The 19904-nt window shown below is 35.1% G+C and overlaps 3 protein-coding genes across 3 annotated transcripts; all 3 read left to right on the top strand.

Moving 5' to 3' along the window:
• The first annotated feature begins 3546 nt into the window (after positions 1-3546).
• Positions 3547-5547, top strand: LOC140978435 (small COPII coat GTPase SAR1A-like). Its single transcript, XM_073443453.1, has 3 exons — positions 3547-3803; positions 3889-4020; positions 4978-5547. Exons 1-3 carry the CDS (start codon positions 3675-3677, stop codon positions 5296-5298), a joined length of 582 nt encoding a protein of 193 aa, XP_073299554.1. The 5' UTR covers positions 3547-3674; the 3' UTR covers positions 5299-5547.
• Positions 5548-7269: 1722 nt separating this feature from the next.
• On the top strand, positions 7270-9183 carry LOC140979806 (small COPII coat GTPase SAR1A). The gene is made up of 3 exons (XM_073445385.1): positions 7270-7526; positions 7612-7743; positions 8701-9183. The coding sequence occupies exons 1-3, from the start codon at positions 7398-7400 to the stop codon at positions 9019-9021; spliced, it is 582 nt and encodes a 193-aa protein (XP_073301486.1). The 5' UTR covers positions 7270-7397; the 3' UTR covers positions 9022-9183.
• Positions 9184-17081: 7898 nt separating this feature from the next.
• On the top strand, positions 17082-19607 carry LOC140978678 (uncharacterized). Its single transcript, XM_073443874.1, has 3 exons — positions 17082-17312; positions 17383-17801; positions 17889-19607. Exons 1-3 carry the CDS (start codon positions 17271-17273, stop codon positions 19129-19131), a joined length of 1704 nt encoding a protein of 567 aa, XP_073299975.1. The 5' UTR covers positions 17082-17270; the 3' UTR covers positions 19132-19607.
• Positions 19608-19904: the final 297 nt, after the last annotated feature.

The following is a 19904-nucleotide window of genomic DNA, read 5'->3' as shown; positions in this document are numbered from 1 at the left end:
TAGCAAGAAAGTTTCTCAGGATATGGATGAAACTAAATTCCTATTCTAAAGAGGTTAAGACATGATATGAATTTGGGGTGATTGTCTCGGTTTATACTACATCACATAGCTTTTCAGAAATTTCAACACTATCTAAGTTGATTCAGGACGCTGTTAATGAAACATGGGAAAACAATGATTATTTGTACATGAAAGTTATTTTAGAGCTTTATTTTTTTAGTGCACCGCCAGAACCAGCGAGAAAGGGATCACACGAAGTATTTCAATTCATCAAGCTAAGGAAACAAACATGAACATTCAAAAGTTAATCAAATTTCACCAGAAAATGAAACACCTTTGTTACGTCACTCACTGAAGACGGCATTTCCACTAGACGAACATGAGGATTATGGTACTGTCTTACAGAGATAGACAAATTCAAGTTTCTATTTAATTTTTATCAAAATTCTATAAATGAATCTTTTTAAAATACTATGACATGAAAAACTACTAGTTTTGTAGAAAACATAATTGAAAATAAAAAATCTTCAGTGAACAATAAGCTGCTGATGAGTAAAAAAACTCGGCGAAAATTCTGTAATATGAATCATGTGGGAAGATGGTCAAAAGAAATCTACCCAGAGTGCTTGAACCAGAAAGAGCTAGAATTCGAGAAACGTTTTCGGCCAAGATCTGACCGAAAACATACAACAGAGACAAGTACAAATGATAAATGTCTACACAAGTCACGTTTTCTTCGGGGAGCATACAAAAGAAAAGATTTTCTGACAAAAGTAAACAAGACATGTGATTCAACAACTCTAATGATGGAACATGGATCACTCAGCCACCGCAAAAGGACGAACCACTAGATTAGTGGTTTGACGAGACCACCTACAATTTACTCATATAAATAATTCGAATTTCAATGGCATCATCTTCAAACCGTGGTGGTGCTGGAGGCGAATACGCTTCCGACTTTGTGAACATTTTGGCTACATCCCCGACTTTGATGAAGTCGAACCTAGCCACGAGGATGAAGAAGCCATGGAACTCCCCAACAAACCTGTGGGGACGCCATCGTCTACCCGAGCAAGCAACACAATGTCAACGAGCACGACGACAGCCCATGCAAAGCTAAGCAAAGTTTGGGATAACTTCGATATTGAACAACGAGGTACGAATAACTCTTTTGTCGTATATAAAATTTGCAAAACAAGATATTCTTACAAAACGGATGGTGGTTTCGGTGGTACCGGCACTTTGAAAACACATTTAGTTTAAGGTACATAAACTTGATCCTGATACGTTACAACCATTCAGTAGGAAACCAACACAACAACAAATTAATCCTTCAAGTGGTAAAGCTTTCACGATTACAAAAGAAATATCTCGAAAAGCTATCGTTAAATTTGTTACGAAATGTTGTCAACCTTTTATAATAGTTGAACAATAAGGTTTTTTTGAATTTACTAGTACTATTCAACCTGATTTTCAAAATATTTCTAGACACACACTTAAGAAATATTGTTTGGATATGTATAAGGAATATAAAGAAATATTAATATCACATCTTTCAAATATTTCTTGTAGAGTTAGTTTAACAATTGATATTTGGACTAATTTAAAATATGAATCTTATATTGTTGTTACATGTCATTGGATAGATGAAACTTGGACTATGAAAAAAAGAATTTTGGCGTTAGATCATTTAGAATCAACACACAACGCATACACTATAGCTAGATATGTGTTAATTGTTGTTAAGATTTATGGGATACAAAATAAAATAATGTCGATCACATTAGATAATGCTAGCGCCAATACTCTTGCGATTAAATATCTTAAAGATTCATTAAAACCAATTTTATATGGTAATTTGCTTCATGTTTGATATGCATGTCATATTATTAACTTATGTGTAAAATGTGCATGTGATGAACACATGGCTATTGTAATAGAAAAATTCAAATTATGGGGAAATTTATTACGTGAAAGAAGACATGAACGTGATTGGAAAACACTATTCGAAACAAATGAGATTAAATTTAAAAAATGTTCGTTCCCTGTTGAAACTATATGGAATTCTTTATATCATTTGCTTTTCACTTTGTTACGTTTTCAAGATTTAGTTACTCCATATTATAATAATATTTCGGTAGAGTCTTTAATTTTGACTGACGATGATTGGAATATTTTGAGTAAATGTGTTTCTTTGTTAGAAATTTTTAAAGAAGAAACAGAAATTTTTTTTGGTATTAACTATCCTACTTCAACTATGTTTCTACCTTTAATTTTCAATATGCTTTATAGATTTATTGAATTTCGTGGTGATGTTGTTATGCATGACTTTGTTTCGAATATGGAAAACAAAATTTTAAAATATTGGGAGAAAAGGTATAGCAACATTATTTGATCCTAGTCAAAGTCAAGGTGGGGTTAGACATGTTTTTTTTGTATATTACTTTAAAATTTTGGAGAATAATGTTGACGATCAAAAGAAGTCAATAATGCATTCTATTCAAGAATTGCTTGACTTGTATGGCAGTAAACAGTGTGAACCAAGTCGACAGCCGGAGGAGACACCCGCATAGAAAGGCAAAAGTAGAGCACTAAACTTTTTTCAAAGTTTAAAACGACAAAAGTTTAAAAGAAAATCGGTGACAACGACAAATTACAATGAGATCCAAATTTTCCTAGGCCAATATATTGAGACTACAAAGAATTTTGATGTTCTAGATTGGTGGAAAGTAAATTCTCAACTGTATCCAGTGTTAGCGACAATTGCAAGAGATGTCCTAGCCTTTCAAAGTTCAAGTGTTGCTTCTGAATCAGTATTTTCAGTATATGGAAGAATCATCGATGAACAAAGAACTAATTTAAAACAGAAACACTTAACATGCTAACATGCCTACAAGATTGGTTTGCAGTAGAAAAAAAGAATAGGACCGCTGGGACGATCGACGAATTTCAAAGCTCAAGCTTCGACGAAAATCCAGAATATTCAAAATATATTTTACTAAATCGTGATGAATTTTAGATGTTCAATTTTAAAAATAAATGTTTAAGTTATTTTGTTATAGTTTTTTATGTAATCACAATTATTTGCAAGCTTAATACTAAATAAAAAATTGTCTATTAATATTACTAATTTTAGTTATATATTGAAATATAATACATTAGAGTTCAGAACCGGTTCGATCCGAACCAGAACCGGTTTATTAACAGTCGAATCGGTCTTAGGTTTGGATCGGTTCCAAGTCGGTTCCGAACTCATCGGACGCAGAACCAGTAAGAACAGATCCGAAACCGGTTCGATAGAACCGATAAGCATGCCTCGCGAATGAGGATGAAGACTTAGTCTCATAAGTACATGGATGAAGAATCTTCAATTATGACGGGGGAGGAGATAGGACGGGTTTTAGATTCAGGGACGAGACTAGCTCACTCCATTGTCATCCCTAAACCTGATCCATCTTATCATCTTACTACCAAAAAAAATTATTTGATATATAATATTGATTTTGGTAAATTTATAGTATATATATTTTTTATTAAATTAAATATAAAAACCCGTTCGAAAAGCGTCGAAGAAAGGTAGCGTATCAAATCTTGAAAAAGTCCCTTCTCGAATTCAAGCTCTGCACAGAAGGGGAAAATCCAGTCCAGATCTGTAGGAATCGCGATCTGGCGAAATGTTCCTGTTGGACTGGTTTTACGGCGTGTTGGCATCCCTAGGATTATTGCAAAAGGAGGCCAAGATCTTGTTTCTTGGCCTCGATAATGCCGGCAAAACCACCCTTCTCCACATGCTCAAGGACGAAGTATCTCTATTATGATTACAATGATTATTTAATTTATCTTGTTTCTTTATGCTTAGTAATTGGATTCGGTGATTGATTGATGCAGAGATTAGTTCAGCATCAGCCGACCCAATATCCGACATCGGAAGAGCTGAGTATTGGGAAGATAAAGTTCAAGGCTTTTGATTTGGGAGGGCATCAGATCGCCCGTAGAGTTTGGAAGGATTACTATGCCAAGGTAGGTTAAATTTGTTGTATGCTGTAGTTTTGTGGTGATTTCATATTTTGTGCTTGTGAAGTTTAATGAAATTGTGACTTTTAGGGGAAGCCTTGAATTTAAGTGTATACATAGATGAATTGATCTAGGCAGGGGAAGAACTAGAAATTTAACTTGGAAGGGAGGTGAGGGAAGATGAGGTGTAGCGACTGTGTATTTTTGATGACTCTCATACACCTGCATTTGTGTTTGTCCCCACCTTGCGTTTGGCTTGTCCAGCTTTTGCTAATGTTTCCAGTGATCTATGCGATTCCGTGGTGCACAATTGGTTGGTAATCGTTTGTGGAGTGGTATTTTACTATTTTTACTTCATAGGTTTGAGTGTTGGGTATTCTTTTTTTTAGACCTGTAGTTGTAGTGTTAGCATTTTTGGCTGAAAGATGTAAGGTGATATAGCTCCTGGAATTGGTCGCATTTATTCTCTCGTCTGTTTGTATTCCAGCAAATATTATTGCATGCTTGAACTGTTATTGGGGTTGGCTGCAATTTTGATTTTCTTGTTTGGCTGTATCTGTGTGATATTTTTCATTTTATCTATGCACCGTGACATGTTTTTGGTAACAGCAAGCGTCACATCCAAATGGTTATTAACTTGTACGACCACATAGTTTTGGGTTAGCCAACTCTTGCATCCACCAATTCTTTTTCCCTGAGTTATTATCCAACACTTTCCTGTATATATACGAGTGCATTTCAATAAATGTGTCTCTGGTGTATGAATGTCAATGAAGTGACTCGTGATATGAGATAGAAACCTGAGGTCCACTAATATTGTTGTGTTTTTATAGTGTTGAATGCGAAGAACTGGTTTGGCTTCAAACGTTTGCTACCATTAAAGTTTCTAGCAAATTTCCCCATGTCTTTGTCACCGGGAGCATTTTGAAATATTGAAATTCTTTCCTTGATTTATTACAACAGGTTGATGCTGTAGTGTATCTGGTGGATGCTTATGACAAAGAACGTTTTGCAGAATCCAAAAAGGAATTAGACGCTCTTCTCTCTGATGAGTCCCTTGCCAGTGTCCCTTTTCTCATTTTGGGGAACAAGATCGACATACCATACGCTGCCTCAGAAGATGAGCTTCGATATCACCTTGGCCTTACTGGCATAACCACAGGAAAAGGGATGGTAAATCTTGCGGATTCTAATGTGAGGCCATTGGAAGTTTTCATGTGCAGTATCGTGCGCAAAATGGGGTATGGTGACGGCTTCAAATGGGTATCTCAATACATAAAATAAGATAATTATCCGTAGGATGTCTTATAACTATTGTTTCGAGACCGATAAAGATATGATGATGACAAGGCGAGAAGAATCATTCATTTTATGTTTTTGTAGTTGATAAAACTATGTATGCTTGTGGTTTGCGTTTGTGATATGAAGGTGAAAATTTGATCGGTACCGCTGCTGTGCTACAAATAATTTAACTGGAGCAAAACATCTCGTGGCCTGGGCGTCGACCAAATTTATCAAGATCCCTGTCCGCCGCCGCCGATGACTAATGTTTTGCTTCATTATCCAGAAACCATGTCTCGTTTTCAATACAATGACAAAACATAGCATTAAGGCTATTGATATATAATTTTTTCACGGAATTTTTACGGCATGATTTATATGCTATTGGTCTAAAAAGCTTTTTAACATGATAATAATTAATAGCAAGTGTTTGCATGTTATTTTGGAATCACAAAATCTTTTCCTCACAAATAAGCACACGCTACCACTTAACTTATCTGCAAAATAGGAGCATATTTCTCCTATGAATAGTATCAAATGGCCCTTACTTTTAGCAAGAAAATAACGTAAATTCATGTGCAGATCCCATAAAATATTAATGTGAAGCATACATATGGTTGTTGTCGGAGACACTATATATATATATATATATATATTTAAGCGCGTATTGTTTGTAGACTGTTTAAAACGATAGTTTCTCCACTATCGGTCAATTGTCTTTATTGTTGGTAATCTTTGCAATATTTTTCCCCTCGAACCAGATGAAATGGGTGGTAAGCTTTCCTTTCCTTTAAAATAAACCAAATTTGTACTACTAATTTACTTTCAAATGACAGAAGATGCACCACTTAATTCACACACTATATATAATATTGTAGTAAATTCAAATTAATAATTTATTCAAGCTAACAACATATCATAGTAGTGGTAACGACACGACCTTTTTATAATCACTTTGTTAATAACCATTTATTTATCAAGCTGGTCTTCAAAATACATTAATATATTAGCAGGTGACAGCTAAGATTCACAGCGATGGGTCATTTCTATTTCCTCATATATATATATATATATATAGTCAAAGACTTTAGAGAAAGATCGAAAACATGGAGGGACAATGTTGGATTTGTTTGACAAATAATTGTGTGAATAAAAATTGAATCCAAATACAAACAGCATGCAGTTTCTCAGATTTCGTTGACTTTGGCGTCCATTATATTAACGTATATGATCATGTGATGAGACCAGAAAGACGATAAGAGTGGATATACTGGCATATATATATATACTAGAAATAATGCACGTGCGTTGCACGTGAGAAACATATGTTGAAGTAATTAAAATTTGAAATAAAATTAGTTAACTCAACAAAAAAACAATGATAATAGTATTGTAAATTTTGACAATTCGTGTTAATTAGCATATGTAACTAATTTGGAAAAAACATATTTTTTTAATTTTAAAAAAAGATTTGGACTACTAAAATTTTTATCATATCTTTTTTATCATATTGTTTTCTTTTGTTATTTGTCATATTCTCTCAATAATGTATATATTTTATTATAATATTCAATTATTAGAATCTTTTTTGACAATCAACGATATGCAATTTTTTATTTACAATGTTGTTTGATTATTATTCTCTTTCATGTAAATTGACAACAATTTCTACTGGATGTTTTTACTTTCCTAGTCACTTTTAATTTATTAGACACTTATACTTGATAACATATAANAGCATGCCTCGCGAATGAGGATGAAGACTTAGTCTCATAAGTACATCGATGAAGAATCTTCAATTATGACGGGGGAGGAGATAGGACGGGTTTTAGATTCAAGGACGAGACTAGCTCACTCCATTGTCATCCCTACACCTGATCCATCTTATCATCTTACTACCAAAAAAAATTATTTGATATATAATATTGATTTTGGTAAATTTATAGTATATATATTTTTTATTAAATTAAATATAAAAACCCGTTCGAAAAGCGTCGAAGAAAGGTAGCGTATCAAATCTTGAAAAAGTCCCTTCTCGAATTCAAGCTCTGCACAGAAGGGGAAAATCCAGTCCAGATCTGTAGGAATCGCGATCTGGCGAAATGTTCCTGTTGGACTGGTTTTACGGCGTGTTGGCATCCCTAGGATTATTGCAAAAGGAGGCCAAGATCTTGTTTCTTGGCCTCGATAATGCCGGCAAAACCACCCTTCTCCACATGCTCAAGGACGAAGTATCTCTATTATGATTACAATGATTATTTAATTTATCTTGTTTCTTTATGCTTAGTAATTGGATTCGGTGATTGATTGATGCAGAGATTAGTTCAGCATCAGCCGACCCAATATCCGACATCGGAAGAGCTGAGTATTGGGAAGATAAAGTTCAAGGCTTTTGATTTGGGAGGGCATCAGATCGCCCGTAGAGTTTGGAAGGATTACTATGCCAAGGTAGGTTAAATTTGTTGTATGCTGTAGTTTTGTGGTGATTTCATATTTTGTGCTTGTGAAGTTTAATGAAATTGTGACTTTTAGGGGAAGCCTTGAATTTAAGTGTATACATAGATGAATTGATCTAGGCAGGGGAAGAACTAGAAATTTAACTTGGAAGGGAGGTGAGGGAAGATGAGGTGTAGCGACTGTGTATTTTTGATGACTCTCATACACCTGCATTTGTGTTTGTCCCCACCTTGCGTTTGGCTTGTCCAGCTTTTGCTAATGTTTCCAGTGATCTATGCGATTCCGTGGTGCACAATTGGTTGGTAATCGTTTGTGGAGTGGTATTTTACTATTTTTACTTCATAGGTTTGAGTGTTGGGTATTCTTTTTTTTAGACCTGTAGTTGTAGTGTTAGCATTTTTGGCTGAAAGATGTAAGGTGATATAGCTCCTGGAATTGGTCGCATTTATTCTCTCGTCTGTTTGTATTCCAGCAAATATTATTGCATGCTTGAACTGTTATTGGGGTTGGCTGCAATTTTGATTTTCTTGTTTGGCTGTATCTGTGTGATATTTTTCATTTTATCTATGCACCGTGACATGTTTTTGGTAACAGCAAGCGTCACATCCAAATGGTTATTAACTTGTACGACCACATAGTTTTGGGTTAGCCAACTCTTGCATCCACCAATTCTTTTTCCCTGAGTTATTATCCAACACTTTCCTGTATATATACGAGTGCATTTCAATAAATGTGTCTCTGGTGTATGAATGTCAATGAAGTGACTCGTGATATGAGATAGAAACCTGAGGTCCACTAATATTGTTGTGTTTTTATAGTGTTGAATGCGAAGAACTGGTTTGGCTTCAAACGTTTGCTACCATTAAAGTTTCTAGCAAATTTCCCCATGTCTTTGTCACCGGGAGCATTTTGAAATATTGAAATTCTTTCCTTGATTTATTACAACAGGTTGATGCTGTAGTGTATCTGGTGGATGCTTATGACAAAGAACGTTTTGCAGAATCCAAAAAGGAATTAGACGCTCTTCTCTCTGATGAGTCCCTTGCCAGTGTCCCTTTTCTCATTTTGGGGAACAAGATCGACATACCATACGCTGCCTCAGAAGATGAGCTTCGATATCACCTTGGCCTTACTGGCATAACCACAGGAAAAGGGAAGGTAAATCTTGCGGATTCTAATGTGAGGCCATTGGAAGTTTTCATGTGCAGTATCGTGCGCAAAATGGGGTATGGTGACGGCTTCAAATGGGTATCTCAATACATAAAATAAGATAATTATCCGTAGGATGTCTTATAACTATTGTTTCGAGACCGATAAAGATATGATGATGACAAGGCGAGAAGAATCATTCATTTTATGTTTTTGTAGTTGATAAAACTATGTATGCTTGTGGTTTGCGTTTGTGATATGAAGGTGAAAATTTGATCGGTACCGCTGCTGTGCTACAAATAATTTAACTGGAGCAAAACATCTCGTGGCCTGGGCGTCGACCAAATTTATCAAGATCCCTGTCCGCCGCCGCCGATGACTAATGTTTTGCTTCATTATCCAGAAACCATGTCTCGTTTTCAATACAATGACAAAACATAGCATTAAGGCTATTGATATATAATTTTTTCACGGAATTTTTACGGCATGATTTATATGCTATTGGTCTAAAAAGCTTTTTAACATGATAATAATTAATAGCAAGTGTTTGCATGTTATTTTGGAATCACAAAATCTTTTCCTCACAAATAAGCACACGCTACCACTTAACTTATCTGCAAAATAGGAGCATATTTCTCCTATGAATAGTATCAAATGGCCCTTACTTTTAGCAAGAAAATAACGTAAATTCATGTGCAGATCCCATAAAATATTAATGTGAAGCATACATATGGTTGTTGTCGGAGACACTATATATATATATATATATATATTTAAGCGCGTATTGTTTGTAGACTGTTTAAAACGATAGTTTCTCCACTATCGGTCAATTGTCTTTATTGTTGGTAATCTTTGCAATATTTTTCCCCTCGAACCAGATGAAATGGGTGGTAAGCTTTCCTTTCCTTTAAAATAAACCAAATTTGTACTACTAATTTACTTTCAAATGACAGAAGATGCACCACTTAATTCACACACTATATATAATATTGTAGTAAATTCAAATTAATAATTTATTCAAGCTAACAACATATCATAGTAGTGGTAACGACACGACCTTTTTATAATCACTTTGTTAATAACCATTTATTTATCAAGCTGGTCTTCAAAATACATTAATATATTAGCAGGTGACAGCTAAGATTCACAGCGATGGGTCATTTCTATTTCCTCATATATATATATATATATATAGTCAAAGACTTTAGAGAAAGATCGAAAACATGGAGGGACAATGTTGGATTTGTTTGACAAATAATTGTGTGAATAAAAATTGAATCCAAATACAAACAGCATGCAGTTTCTCAGATTTCGTTGACTTTGGCGTCCATTATATTAACGTATATGATCATGTGATGAGACCAGAAAGACGATAAGAGTGGATATACTGGCATATATATATATATATATATATATCAGGCACAAAAATTTGAAACTTTGCATTCACATTTGGATCAAATGCCAAACACTTTCCATATATATACTCCACCAAGTCATCAATTTAAAAAAAAATTAATAATTATTTTTATTATAGATTTATTTGATAATCTATTATGAAACTTATTTTTAAAAAAACTATTAATTAATTTATGTAATGCATTTTGTTCTTGTACGTTATATGGAAATGATAGATAACAAGTTAAAAGATTGTCTAAAAGTGCAAGTTCTGTATGTATGTATATCTATCAACAATATCACTATCCCTAAGATAATTAACATTCTTAACTTCGAGATGGTGTTTGTCAAAAGGAGTTCATGCGTTTGCGCTACAGTAAAAATATACTCTGTATCGTGTAATAAATTAAATTATGTCAAATCTTTTTCTTCATCCATAATTTAATACATATCATAAATAAAATTTGTGATTTAGTCCTGTAAGTTCTATAATTTGTCCAAGTTTGATTTCATCCGCTAGATTGGATTTTTTTTTCCGACCCTTTAATGTTGCTTGAAACAACTAAATCCATTGAATATTGTTTATTGACACCGACACTCTCCTACTTGTTTTATTTGGTAATAATTAATTCTATATTATATTCATTAAAATCTAGCTAAGCAAAAATAACAACAAATTTTTTCCCCACATTTTAAATATTGAGTGATGTTTTGCTTTATTTCTCTTTTATTTTAACTTAGATTAATTTTAATCTGTATAGCATATGTTTTATTCGTAGATCACATAAACCATATATAAGAGGATCGATATCAAATAAATAATATTCGGCAAAAAAGGACAAAAAAGTCCAAGTTAGTGAATGAAAACCAAACTTCAACAAGTTACAAGACTAAAATTTAAAACATGTCAAATTACAGGACTAAATTAAAATTTTTTACATTTCAACCATATGACGAAAAAAATAGCTTGTTTGATTGATAGCATTGAAAGTATTCTATTTAACATAATAGTAAAGACCGTGTGTATCAGATAAATGTTATCTCGAATATTGTAGCACCTTGTAAAAATAAGTAGCGGAACAATATAACACACAAATAATTAAAGTAATACATAGATATTTATACACAAGTGAACACATTTATGCGATGTCTCATGACAAAATAATCAATAGAAAAGAAATCGAGTTTACAAAACTTACTAGTGAAGAAATAAAAAATTGTCTGTAAATTGTATTATAAAATATCAATAACAAAAATAACCAAAACAAAAGAATGCAAATCTAGGTAGCTAAAATTCGGAGCAACTAACCAATTCTCCAATAAACACTTTGTATGAGTTTTGTCTTCAAATGTCTCCAATATGTCACGAAAACACAGTAAACAACGATGCTTAGTCTTTGCGAGTTCATTAGAAAACTCTCTCGTATCTGGCTCGTCTCGCCTCTCTAGCACTTTCAACAATTGTGCATCAGTTATTCTTTAGTATATATAGATTTGTGTTGATTTTGATAGGCTTGAATAGATTCCTACAAAATAAAGAAAAATAGTCTTCCATTAGAAAAAAATTCTTTCAAATAATAAAGATCAAATCTAATGAAGAACATCAATGTCTAGACTTATATTGATCGGACAGTTGTTTATCAACGTCTCTAATGAATTCTTGAGACTCAAGAATCCCATAAATCAATGAGGGAAAATGTAGTTTTGAATATTTGAATCATCCCTTAGCAAATTGAAGCATTGTTTTGAAGAACAATTTCTCAAAATTAAAGGTACCTTGAGTACCAATGGAAAATTGAACTAAGACTTGTAGTCTTGTCATCACTGTAGAGTTTGTTAAAGGAGTCCAATTGCGTATTGCAATTTTGTGAAGAACATAGTAAAACGACGTCAAATTCACAGCAGACAAATGGTTTGGATGTGCTGGAAATCGATTGATCAAACCCCAGGTTAATACTGAAGTAACCTCATGAATGTCCAATTGGAGGCCTTCTTCTGCATCAGCAGGAGCAGGGTAGAGGTTGTTAATGATCACGAGATAGAACTCGTACTCTATCGCGAACAAAAAGTTTACCAAATTTACTTGACCATTCATCACCAACACCGGGTGAGAGATTGGTGTAGAACTCAAGAACACGCTTACAACAATATGACACCACTGTAAAAATTAGTCAAGAATAATCTGTGGAGTTTGAGAAAAGCCACCAGATTCTGCCTAGGAACTCTTTGTTGGCATTCACAGACCACTGAGCCAGAGATTTTGCAGTGTAGGACTTAGTTGAAAAGGCTTTGCTCAAATCATAGTGTTTGTCCGGAATGTCATCAAAATCAGCTGCAACTTCGTCATTGTCAGCTTCATTATCAAACTATCATCAAATTCTTCATCGGTAAATGTGGAAGATGATCTGCTGGAAGGCTCAGGCATGTTTTCTGCAAATTCCTGTTGCATCTATGCATCAGGTTCATCTTCAGAGACTTCAAGAGCAGATACGGAGACAGTGCCCTTGTCTTTCTTCAAATGTTTAGAAATTGAGCAAGAGAGACCTCGTCCTTATTAGAAAAAGTTGGTTCCTTGGAACCAGACTGTGCAATAGTAGTTTGAGGAACATGGTGTTCATCACCCGAAGAACTGCTGACTTCGGGTGATGAACACCATGTTCAGTAGTTGGTGTGAACTTCTCGCGGGCCACCAACTCATAAAAAACATCGTTTGAATCATCACCAGACGTGTATACTAGGTCAGCCAGTGACAGTCTCCTAGATGTTTTGCCCTTGTGACTAAATTTCTTGGACGGAGTGAAATCAGGATTATATACTTGTTGCTTTGAATGGCAGACATGAGGTGGTGGAAGAAACACCTGGTTCATTACAGAAAATCAGGCATATTTTCAACATCAATCTCATTCTTGGTTTCACCTAAGAATGGTTTCGAAATGCTGTTGTAATGCTCTCGAAAATAGTTGTTGTAAGGCTTCAAAATGCTGGTTGAACTCTCGAGACTTGGGACCGCAACCGAGTTCGAAATAGAAAGAAATTATCAGAATTCAAACTTTGAAAGAACACTATGGGAGCTTCAAAATTTGGATAGAAATCCGCCTCGAAAGGACGTTGCAATGGCTCAATTTTTGGACAGAAGATTGGTTACAGTATGGATTCGAATATGGGCAGAAATGGAATTAAAAAACCGGTATAGGTATCAGGATGAATTTCGAGATTTTTGGGCAGCACCTAAACTTGACAATTCTGAGCTTTTGTGATCAGTTTGTGGTGTGATTTCCTCATCAACTTAGTTTGTGTTTATATGGAGTTTGGATCAGCTGAATGGTCAAGGTCATTTACTCATCTTTAAAGCCATATTCATTCTTCCATTGAGCTGTTACAATTCTTCAGATTTAATGGGATGTTAATCTCAGTTTTAATGGCAATTAATAGCTGCTATTGGTGTCAAATGACTATAATTCTTCCTTAATTGTGTAGTTACCATACCATTGAACTGATTATCTTTTCTCACTTTTTGAAATTTTGAAATTAAGAGCTTACATGCAATGCATTCGATTTTCACACACCCGAGTTTGCTTACGCTTTTGACAAGCTCCGCAAACATATGGTACCACTGAGGTATACCTTGTACAACATCATATTACTAATGTTCTTCAAGTTTTCATGCCCCAACTTTTGATGCCATAGATTAAGTTCACACACTTTTGTATGTTCTCATGTAAGTTCTCCTAATTGATAGCAATTATAATCTGTAGATCTTATACTTGTTATGACAAAAGTGTTAGCCTTTTAAAAAAATTCACAAGTATTTTTATCAAACTTAAAATACAAGTCATCATCACACAATTGACTAATAATTATTAATTTTGAATTAAGTCCATCAACATGAAGTACATTGTGAAGCTCGGGAAGTCCTTCTACATTCAGTGTTCATTTTCCAACCATCATTCTTTTTGCACCACCTCCTTAGGTAACTCTTCCATTCTTTTGTTCAACATAGTTTGTGATATATTCTCTTGAACCTGTCTTGTGGTTTGAGCTTTCATGATCAAAGTACCAGAAACCTGCAATATTATTTCTCAAAGAAGTATAAATAACATGACAATTACTTTTAGCCTTAGGTACCCAAACTTTCATCAATGAAGTTTGTTTGTTGGAGGTGTTGTGGTAGGTGTTATGGGATACTTTGGACAACATTCGATTAACTTTCCATTACGTGTAGTCTTGTCTCAACTTAAAACAATACATTTTGATATGACCAGGTTTGAGACAATAATGACAAATAAAGTGGTGTCTCTTTTGTTTCGGCTTCTAAGTGAAGACTTTCTTCTTTGGTGGGAAAACTTTGGCAGCAGGAGTGATTTTAAGTTTATTTGATGTGTTACTACTTTATCTTACAAATACATTTGGTTTGGATTATTCTCTAACTTCAAACACACTATTTTTGAAACATAGATCGTCCTCACCATCATTTCCCATCATCAATATAGAGTCAAACTTTGTTGTGCTTGTGTTAAACTTAGCAAGAGTTTTAGTTGTTCTTTCAAGTTCACCCTTGATCTTGCACAATTCCAAATTTATCTTGCTTAGGATTATTTCAAGTTTGGCCACAACACCTTCTAGCTCATTATTTTCCTTTGAGATCCATCCAAGACAGGTGGTCTTAGTGCGGCGTTGGCAAGTGACACGTCCATTGAATTTTACATGTTAAGAGTTGGCTCTGATACCAAGTGAAAGTATTATGTTTAACATAACTGTAAGAATTGTGTGTATCAGATAAGTGTTGTTTCAGATGTTGTAACACCATGTGATAACATCCAGAAAAATAATATAACATAAAGCTATTTATGCACAAGTGAACACACTTGTACGATGTCTCATGAAAAAATAATCACTAGAAAAGAAATCGAATTTGCAAAACCAATATTAACGAAGAAACAAAAAACTATTTTAACAAGTCAATTAAGTAAATTGTATTCTAAAATATTAATAATAAAAATAACCAAAACACACTGACACAAATCTATGTAGACGAAATTCGAAATAAAAAAAAACAATTCTTTAATCAACATTGTGTGTTGCAAAGCAATTGTAATTAATATTCAAGTAACTGTATGTATGGTAATGTGAAAATGGATAATATGGGGGAATATTTGGGAACCGAATTCACATCACTCAATTGTTTCCTTTCCTTGGATTCCGACATGTCTACAGACTGGGATCTCGTCAAATTCTTATTATTTTAAAAGCATACAACTATTTAAATGGAATTCCATGTTTTAATTAGGAATCTTGTGATCTCATGCGTCACCAGGATCATGGTTATTTAACTCCCACATGACGACCCTTTTAATAATTTCAATATTTCATAACGATTAAATACAGAAGAAAATTATAATTTAATTTTATTTATTTGTCTTTTTATTATTTTGATGATCTATATTGTCAAATTTATTAATTTTAGTTCATTTTCTGACGTAACGACAGTTAGAAGTTGACTTGACGTTGAAATAATGTTGTTGTCTGCAGTGTTACATAAGCACTCCCTCAGAAAAAAATATAAAAAATTCCAAAAATAGAAATATACAAAACTAAAGGTCAAAACTTGAAAATATAGATGACAGAAATAACAAATAAGGAAATAAACATATCAAAATTATATTTTCCCTAAAACATTACATTGATCTCTTAGACATATCTTGTAAAAAAACCATGCCCATATAAATACTTCTAACGGCATGGGTGGAGCACCATTTTTGTTCATGTTTTTTATGCATTAAATTTAGTCAAATTTGTCAATAGTTCTGTAACCTGATTTTAAAAATAAAAAGGATAGTCATCTCAATCCATAAAAAAAGACAGAACTTAGAAATTCCAACACTGGTAGAAGCAAAAACATGGCTATGCCAATCTGATCATATATAGGAGGTCATTGGAAGATTCTAAATTTGAGATGATTCCAAATTTTTTGTTTTACCATTAAATTGTTGTATTAATGTTGGTCCTTCTAAAAATAATAAAATAAACGAGATGTGCGTCATTGGTCTAGTTAGTTCATCTAATATTTCTCAGTACAATTTAATTTATTATTTAGTTTTTTTGGTAAAATAAGAAAAAATAGACGAGTCCCCATTCAGTTGACTTAGTTCTTGGTCGAGAATTGGGGACATGTAATAAATTTTATGTTTGGTTGGTTTTCCGATAACTTGCAAAAAAATAATAATTAGAATTATGATGCAAAAAATGAGTGGTTACAAAGGGATGGATGAAAATATCGACATTGGAAGAACGGCAAATTGCTCAAAAATCTTAAAAACAAAAAAAATTTGTTATCAGTCTTTATGTCAAGAAAAATGTGTTTGAACTATTTGAGCTTAAGTGTTTTTTTTTTTTTAATAAAAATCGATACAAAAAATTAAAAATATGATATTTGAGTATCAATTGTTTCAGATATGATATTATATGATTTTTGAGTAATAAGTGTTCTATATCAATATGAAAGAAGACAAAGACAAGAATGTGCTTGCTAAACTCATTTATCCATCCTTCATTCCTAATTGTATATTATTGTAATACTCAATCAAATCACATAATTTTGGGGTATATTAATTAACATATATTGTAGCTAGTACTGATGATGAATTAATTATGGGATTAGGAGTGATTGGGTGTGGGAGCTTCGAAAGGAAAAATGTGAAGTTCATACTATTTTCGAGCTTAGAAAAGTGATTTAGCTAATACAATTTATTGTTAATGAGCTTGCAACAGTATTTGTGTGGATAGAAATGTAAGGCATAAGAGACGATCACCGAAATGAATCTGATGCCAGCCAGCCAGCCAGCCAGCGTATCAAAGCTGGCATTCTTTTTTGTTTAAAGGTTTCTTGCATTATACATTTTGACATGATACCCTCTCTGTCTCGCTTCTCTCATATGTTAAAAATCCGACACAGAGAATGAAAATTGCTGTTAGCAATGGCTGCATCTAAACACTGCTGGTGGCTCACTAATAAAAGGGTACTCCTCCTTTTGTTTCACTTCTTCTTTATTTTGGGTCATCATATCATATTTATGATGTATAACGCAGGTCGTCCATACATATGTGAAGGAAGCGAAAATGTTGATCGCCACTCAAGACCATCGAGAGATTGTTGCCGCATTGGGTCTTCTGGATGCCGCGCTCGCCGTCTCACCGCGGGCGGAGCCGGTGCTTGAGCTCAAGGCCCGCTGTCTGTTGCACCTCCGGAGGTTTAAGGAGGTGGGGGATATGCTGCAGGATTATATTCCGAGCTTGAAAATGCTTGTATCCGACGATGCGTCATCGTCAGCTTCGTCCGATAATTCTTCCTCTCAGGCGAGGGAGCAGGTCAAGCTTCTTCCCTCCTCCGGTGATGACTCCGTCGACCGCGAAGAGGCGGCGCCTTTCAAATGCTTTTCTGTTTGGGATTTGAAAAGGAAGGTGATGGCTGGATTATGTAAAAACGCGGAGAAAGAAGCGCAATGGAGGTAATTTTGGATCGTCGACCACTTTTTTTTTCTTGTATGTTCATTGTAAGCTCAAATTGTTCAACGAACTGCCATTTCATCAAACAGGTACTCGGTTTTAGGCCAAGCATGTTGCCACTTGGGGTTGATGGAAGATGCGATAGTGCTACTCCAGTCGGGAAAGCGCATAGCTACCGCCGCTTTCCGCCGCGAAAGCATTTCTCTGTCGGAAGACAGTTTTTCTTCTAGCAAATTTCCGCTCTCTAGCGACAATTTTACAGAATGCCAGCAAGAAGCACCTCCAAAGACCGAGTCCGAGACAATTTCACAGCTTCTCTGCCATACTAAACTCCTCGTCCGTCGCAAAACAGCTGCCATCGCTTCCCTTGATGCTGGTCTTTACTCCGAAGCGATCCGACATTTTTCCAAAATCTTAGACGGCCGTCGCGGAGCCCCACAAGGATTTTTATCCGAGTGTTATGTGCACCGAGCTTCAGCTTATCAATCAGTTGGTCGATTAGCTGAGGCTATAGCTGATTGCAACCGGGCTTTAGCGTTGGACACTTGTTGCATCGAGGCTCTTACGATAAGAGCCACCGTATACGAAACTATTATGTGTTTGCCAGATAGTCTTCACGATCTGGAGCATTTAAAACTCCTTTATAACTCAATCTTGCGGGATAGGAAACTGCTGGGCCCTGTTTGGAAGCGCCAAAACGTTCAGTACAGGGAAATTCCAGCGAAACTATGTTCATTGGCATCCAAAATGCAGCAATTGAAGCAAAGGGTTGCGGCCGGTGAAACTCGGAATGTAGATTACTATTCGCTCATCGGATTAAAAAGGGGATGCTCGAGATCAGAATTAGAAAGAGGACATTTGTTGTTGACCCTGAAACACAGGCCTGATAAGTCCCTGAGTTTCGTGGACAGGTGCGAGTTCGCTGATGAGAAGAACATGGATTCAGTTCGAGAGCGTGCAAAAACGTCAGCCTTAATGCTGTATAGATTGATACAAAAGGGGTACACGAGTGTGATGGCATCAATATTGGAAGAAGCTGCGGCAGAGAAACAAAGAAAGAAGGTTGTTGCTGTGTTGCAGGCCGTGGCAATTCAAGTTCAACAGGCACACGAGCAACCCTCCGCCGGCAAAATCGAGCTAATTACCGATGTTTTGTCCAATGGACACAACGGCAGCAGCACAACAATGGAGAAAAAGTCCACCAACACAACACCTCCCCAATCTGTTTTTCAAGGAGTTTTCTGCAGGGACATAGGTGTTGTTGGGAACTTGATTTCTCAGGCAGGATTTAACCGTCCCATTTCAGTGAAATACGAAGCTTTGAGCTGCTAATTGATGGTTGTTTTGGGATGGACTCATCGAAAGAAACTGGCGGGAGTTTGTGATAAATGGTGGCGTTACAAATCTCCCCCACTTGGAGTTCATCCACGGGATAGTCACTATGGGTTTTCACGTGAAAAATTTTGTTACCACCATTAATTACTTGCGCTACTTCCTTGTTTGTTTAAGGTGTCTGTACAGATTTGGTTTTAATTGCAGAACTCTTGTTTGCTTTGGAATTCTTCAATGAAGATGAAATATAATAATAATTACAATCTCAAAATTGGTTGGTTGCCATTTTGTTGCAGTTTAATTCGTAATAATTCATTGCAACTGGGACGGAAGTAAATGCATTCATGGAGAAAGCATGGGGAGATGGGGTTGGGTTAAGGCTCATGCCAAATTTATCCAAACAACTAACTTTTCTCATTGAAAGATCTTTTCAGAGTATTCGATGCATCCCGTGGAGTTGTGTGTCTTAACAAAAATACCACAGGCTAGACTCAATACATGCTATTTGCCGCAAGTTCGTGTGGCCAACTAAACGTCCACCTATTGCTTGGAACACATTGTGTAAACCACTATCGGAGGGAGGAATGGGTCTAAAGAATCTGAAAGCTTGGAACCGTGCGCTGATAGCGAAAAGCTTATGGAAGATTCACGTGGGGAATGAGAACTTATGGATTAGGTGGGTAAATCACAACTATAGTTGCTTTGGAGGGGTTTGGAAATGGAGAAGGCACAAGGATGCCTCACCATTAATTAAGCAAATTCTTGACATTAGA

The sequence above is a fragment of the Primulina huaijiensis genome, chromosome 6, assembly GCF_012295235.1.
Source record: "Primulina huaijiensis isolate GDHJ02 chromosome 6, ASM1229523v2, whole genome shotgun sequence".
Classification (NCBI taxonomy): domain Eukaryota; kingdom Viridiplantae; phylum Streptophyta; class Magnoliopsida; order Lamiales; family Gesneriaceae; genus Primulina; species Primulina huaijiensis.
This window is presented reverse-complemented; position numbering and strand designations above follow the sequence as displayed.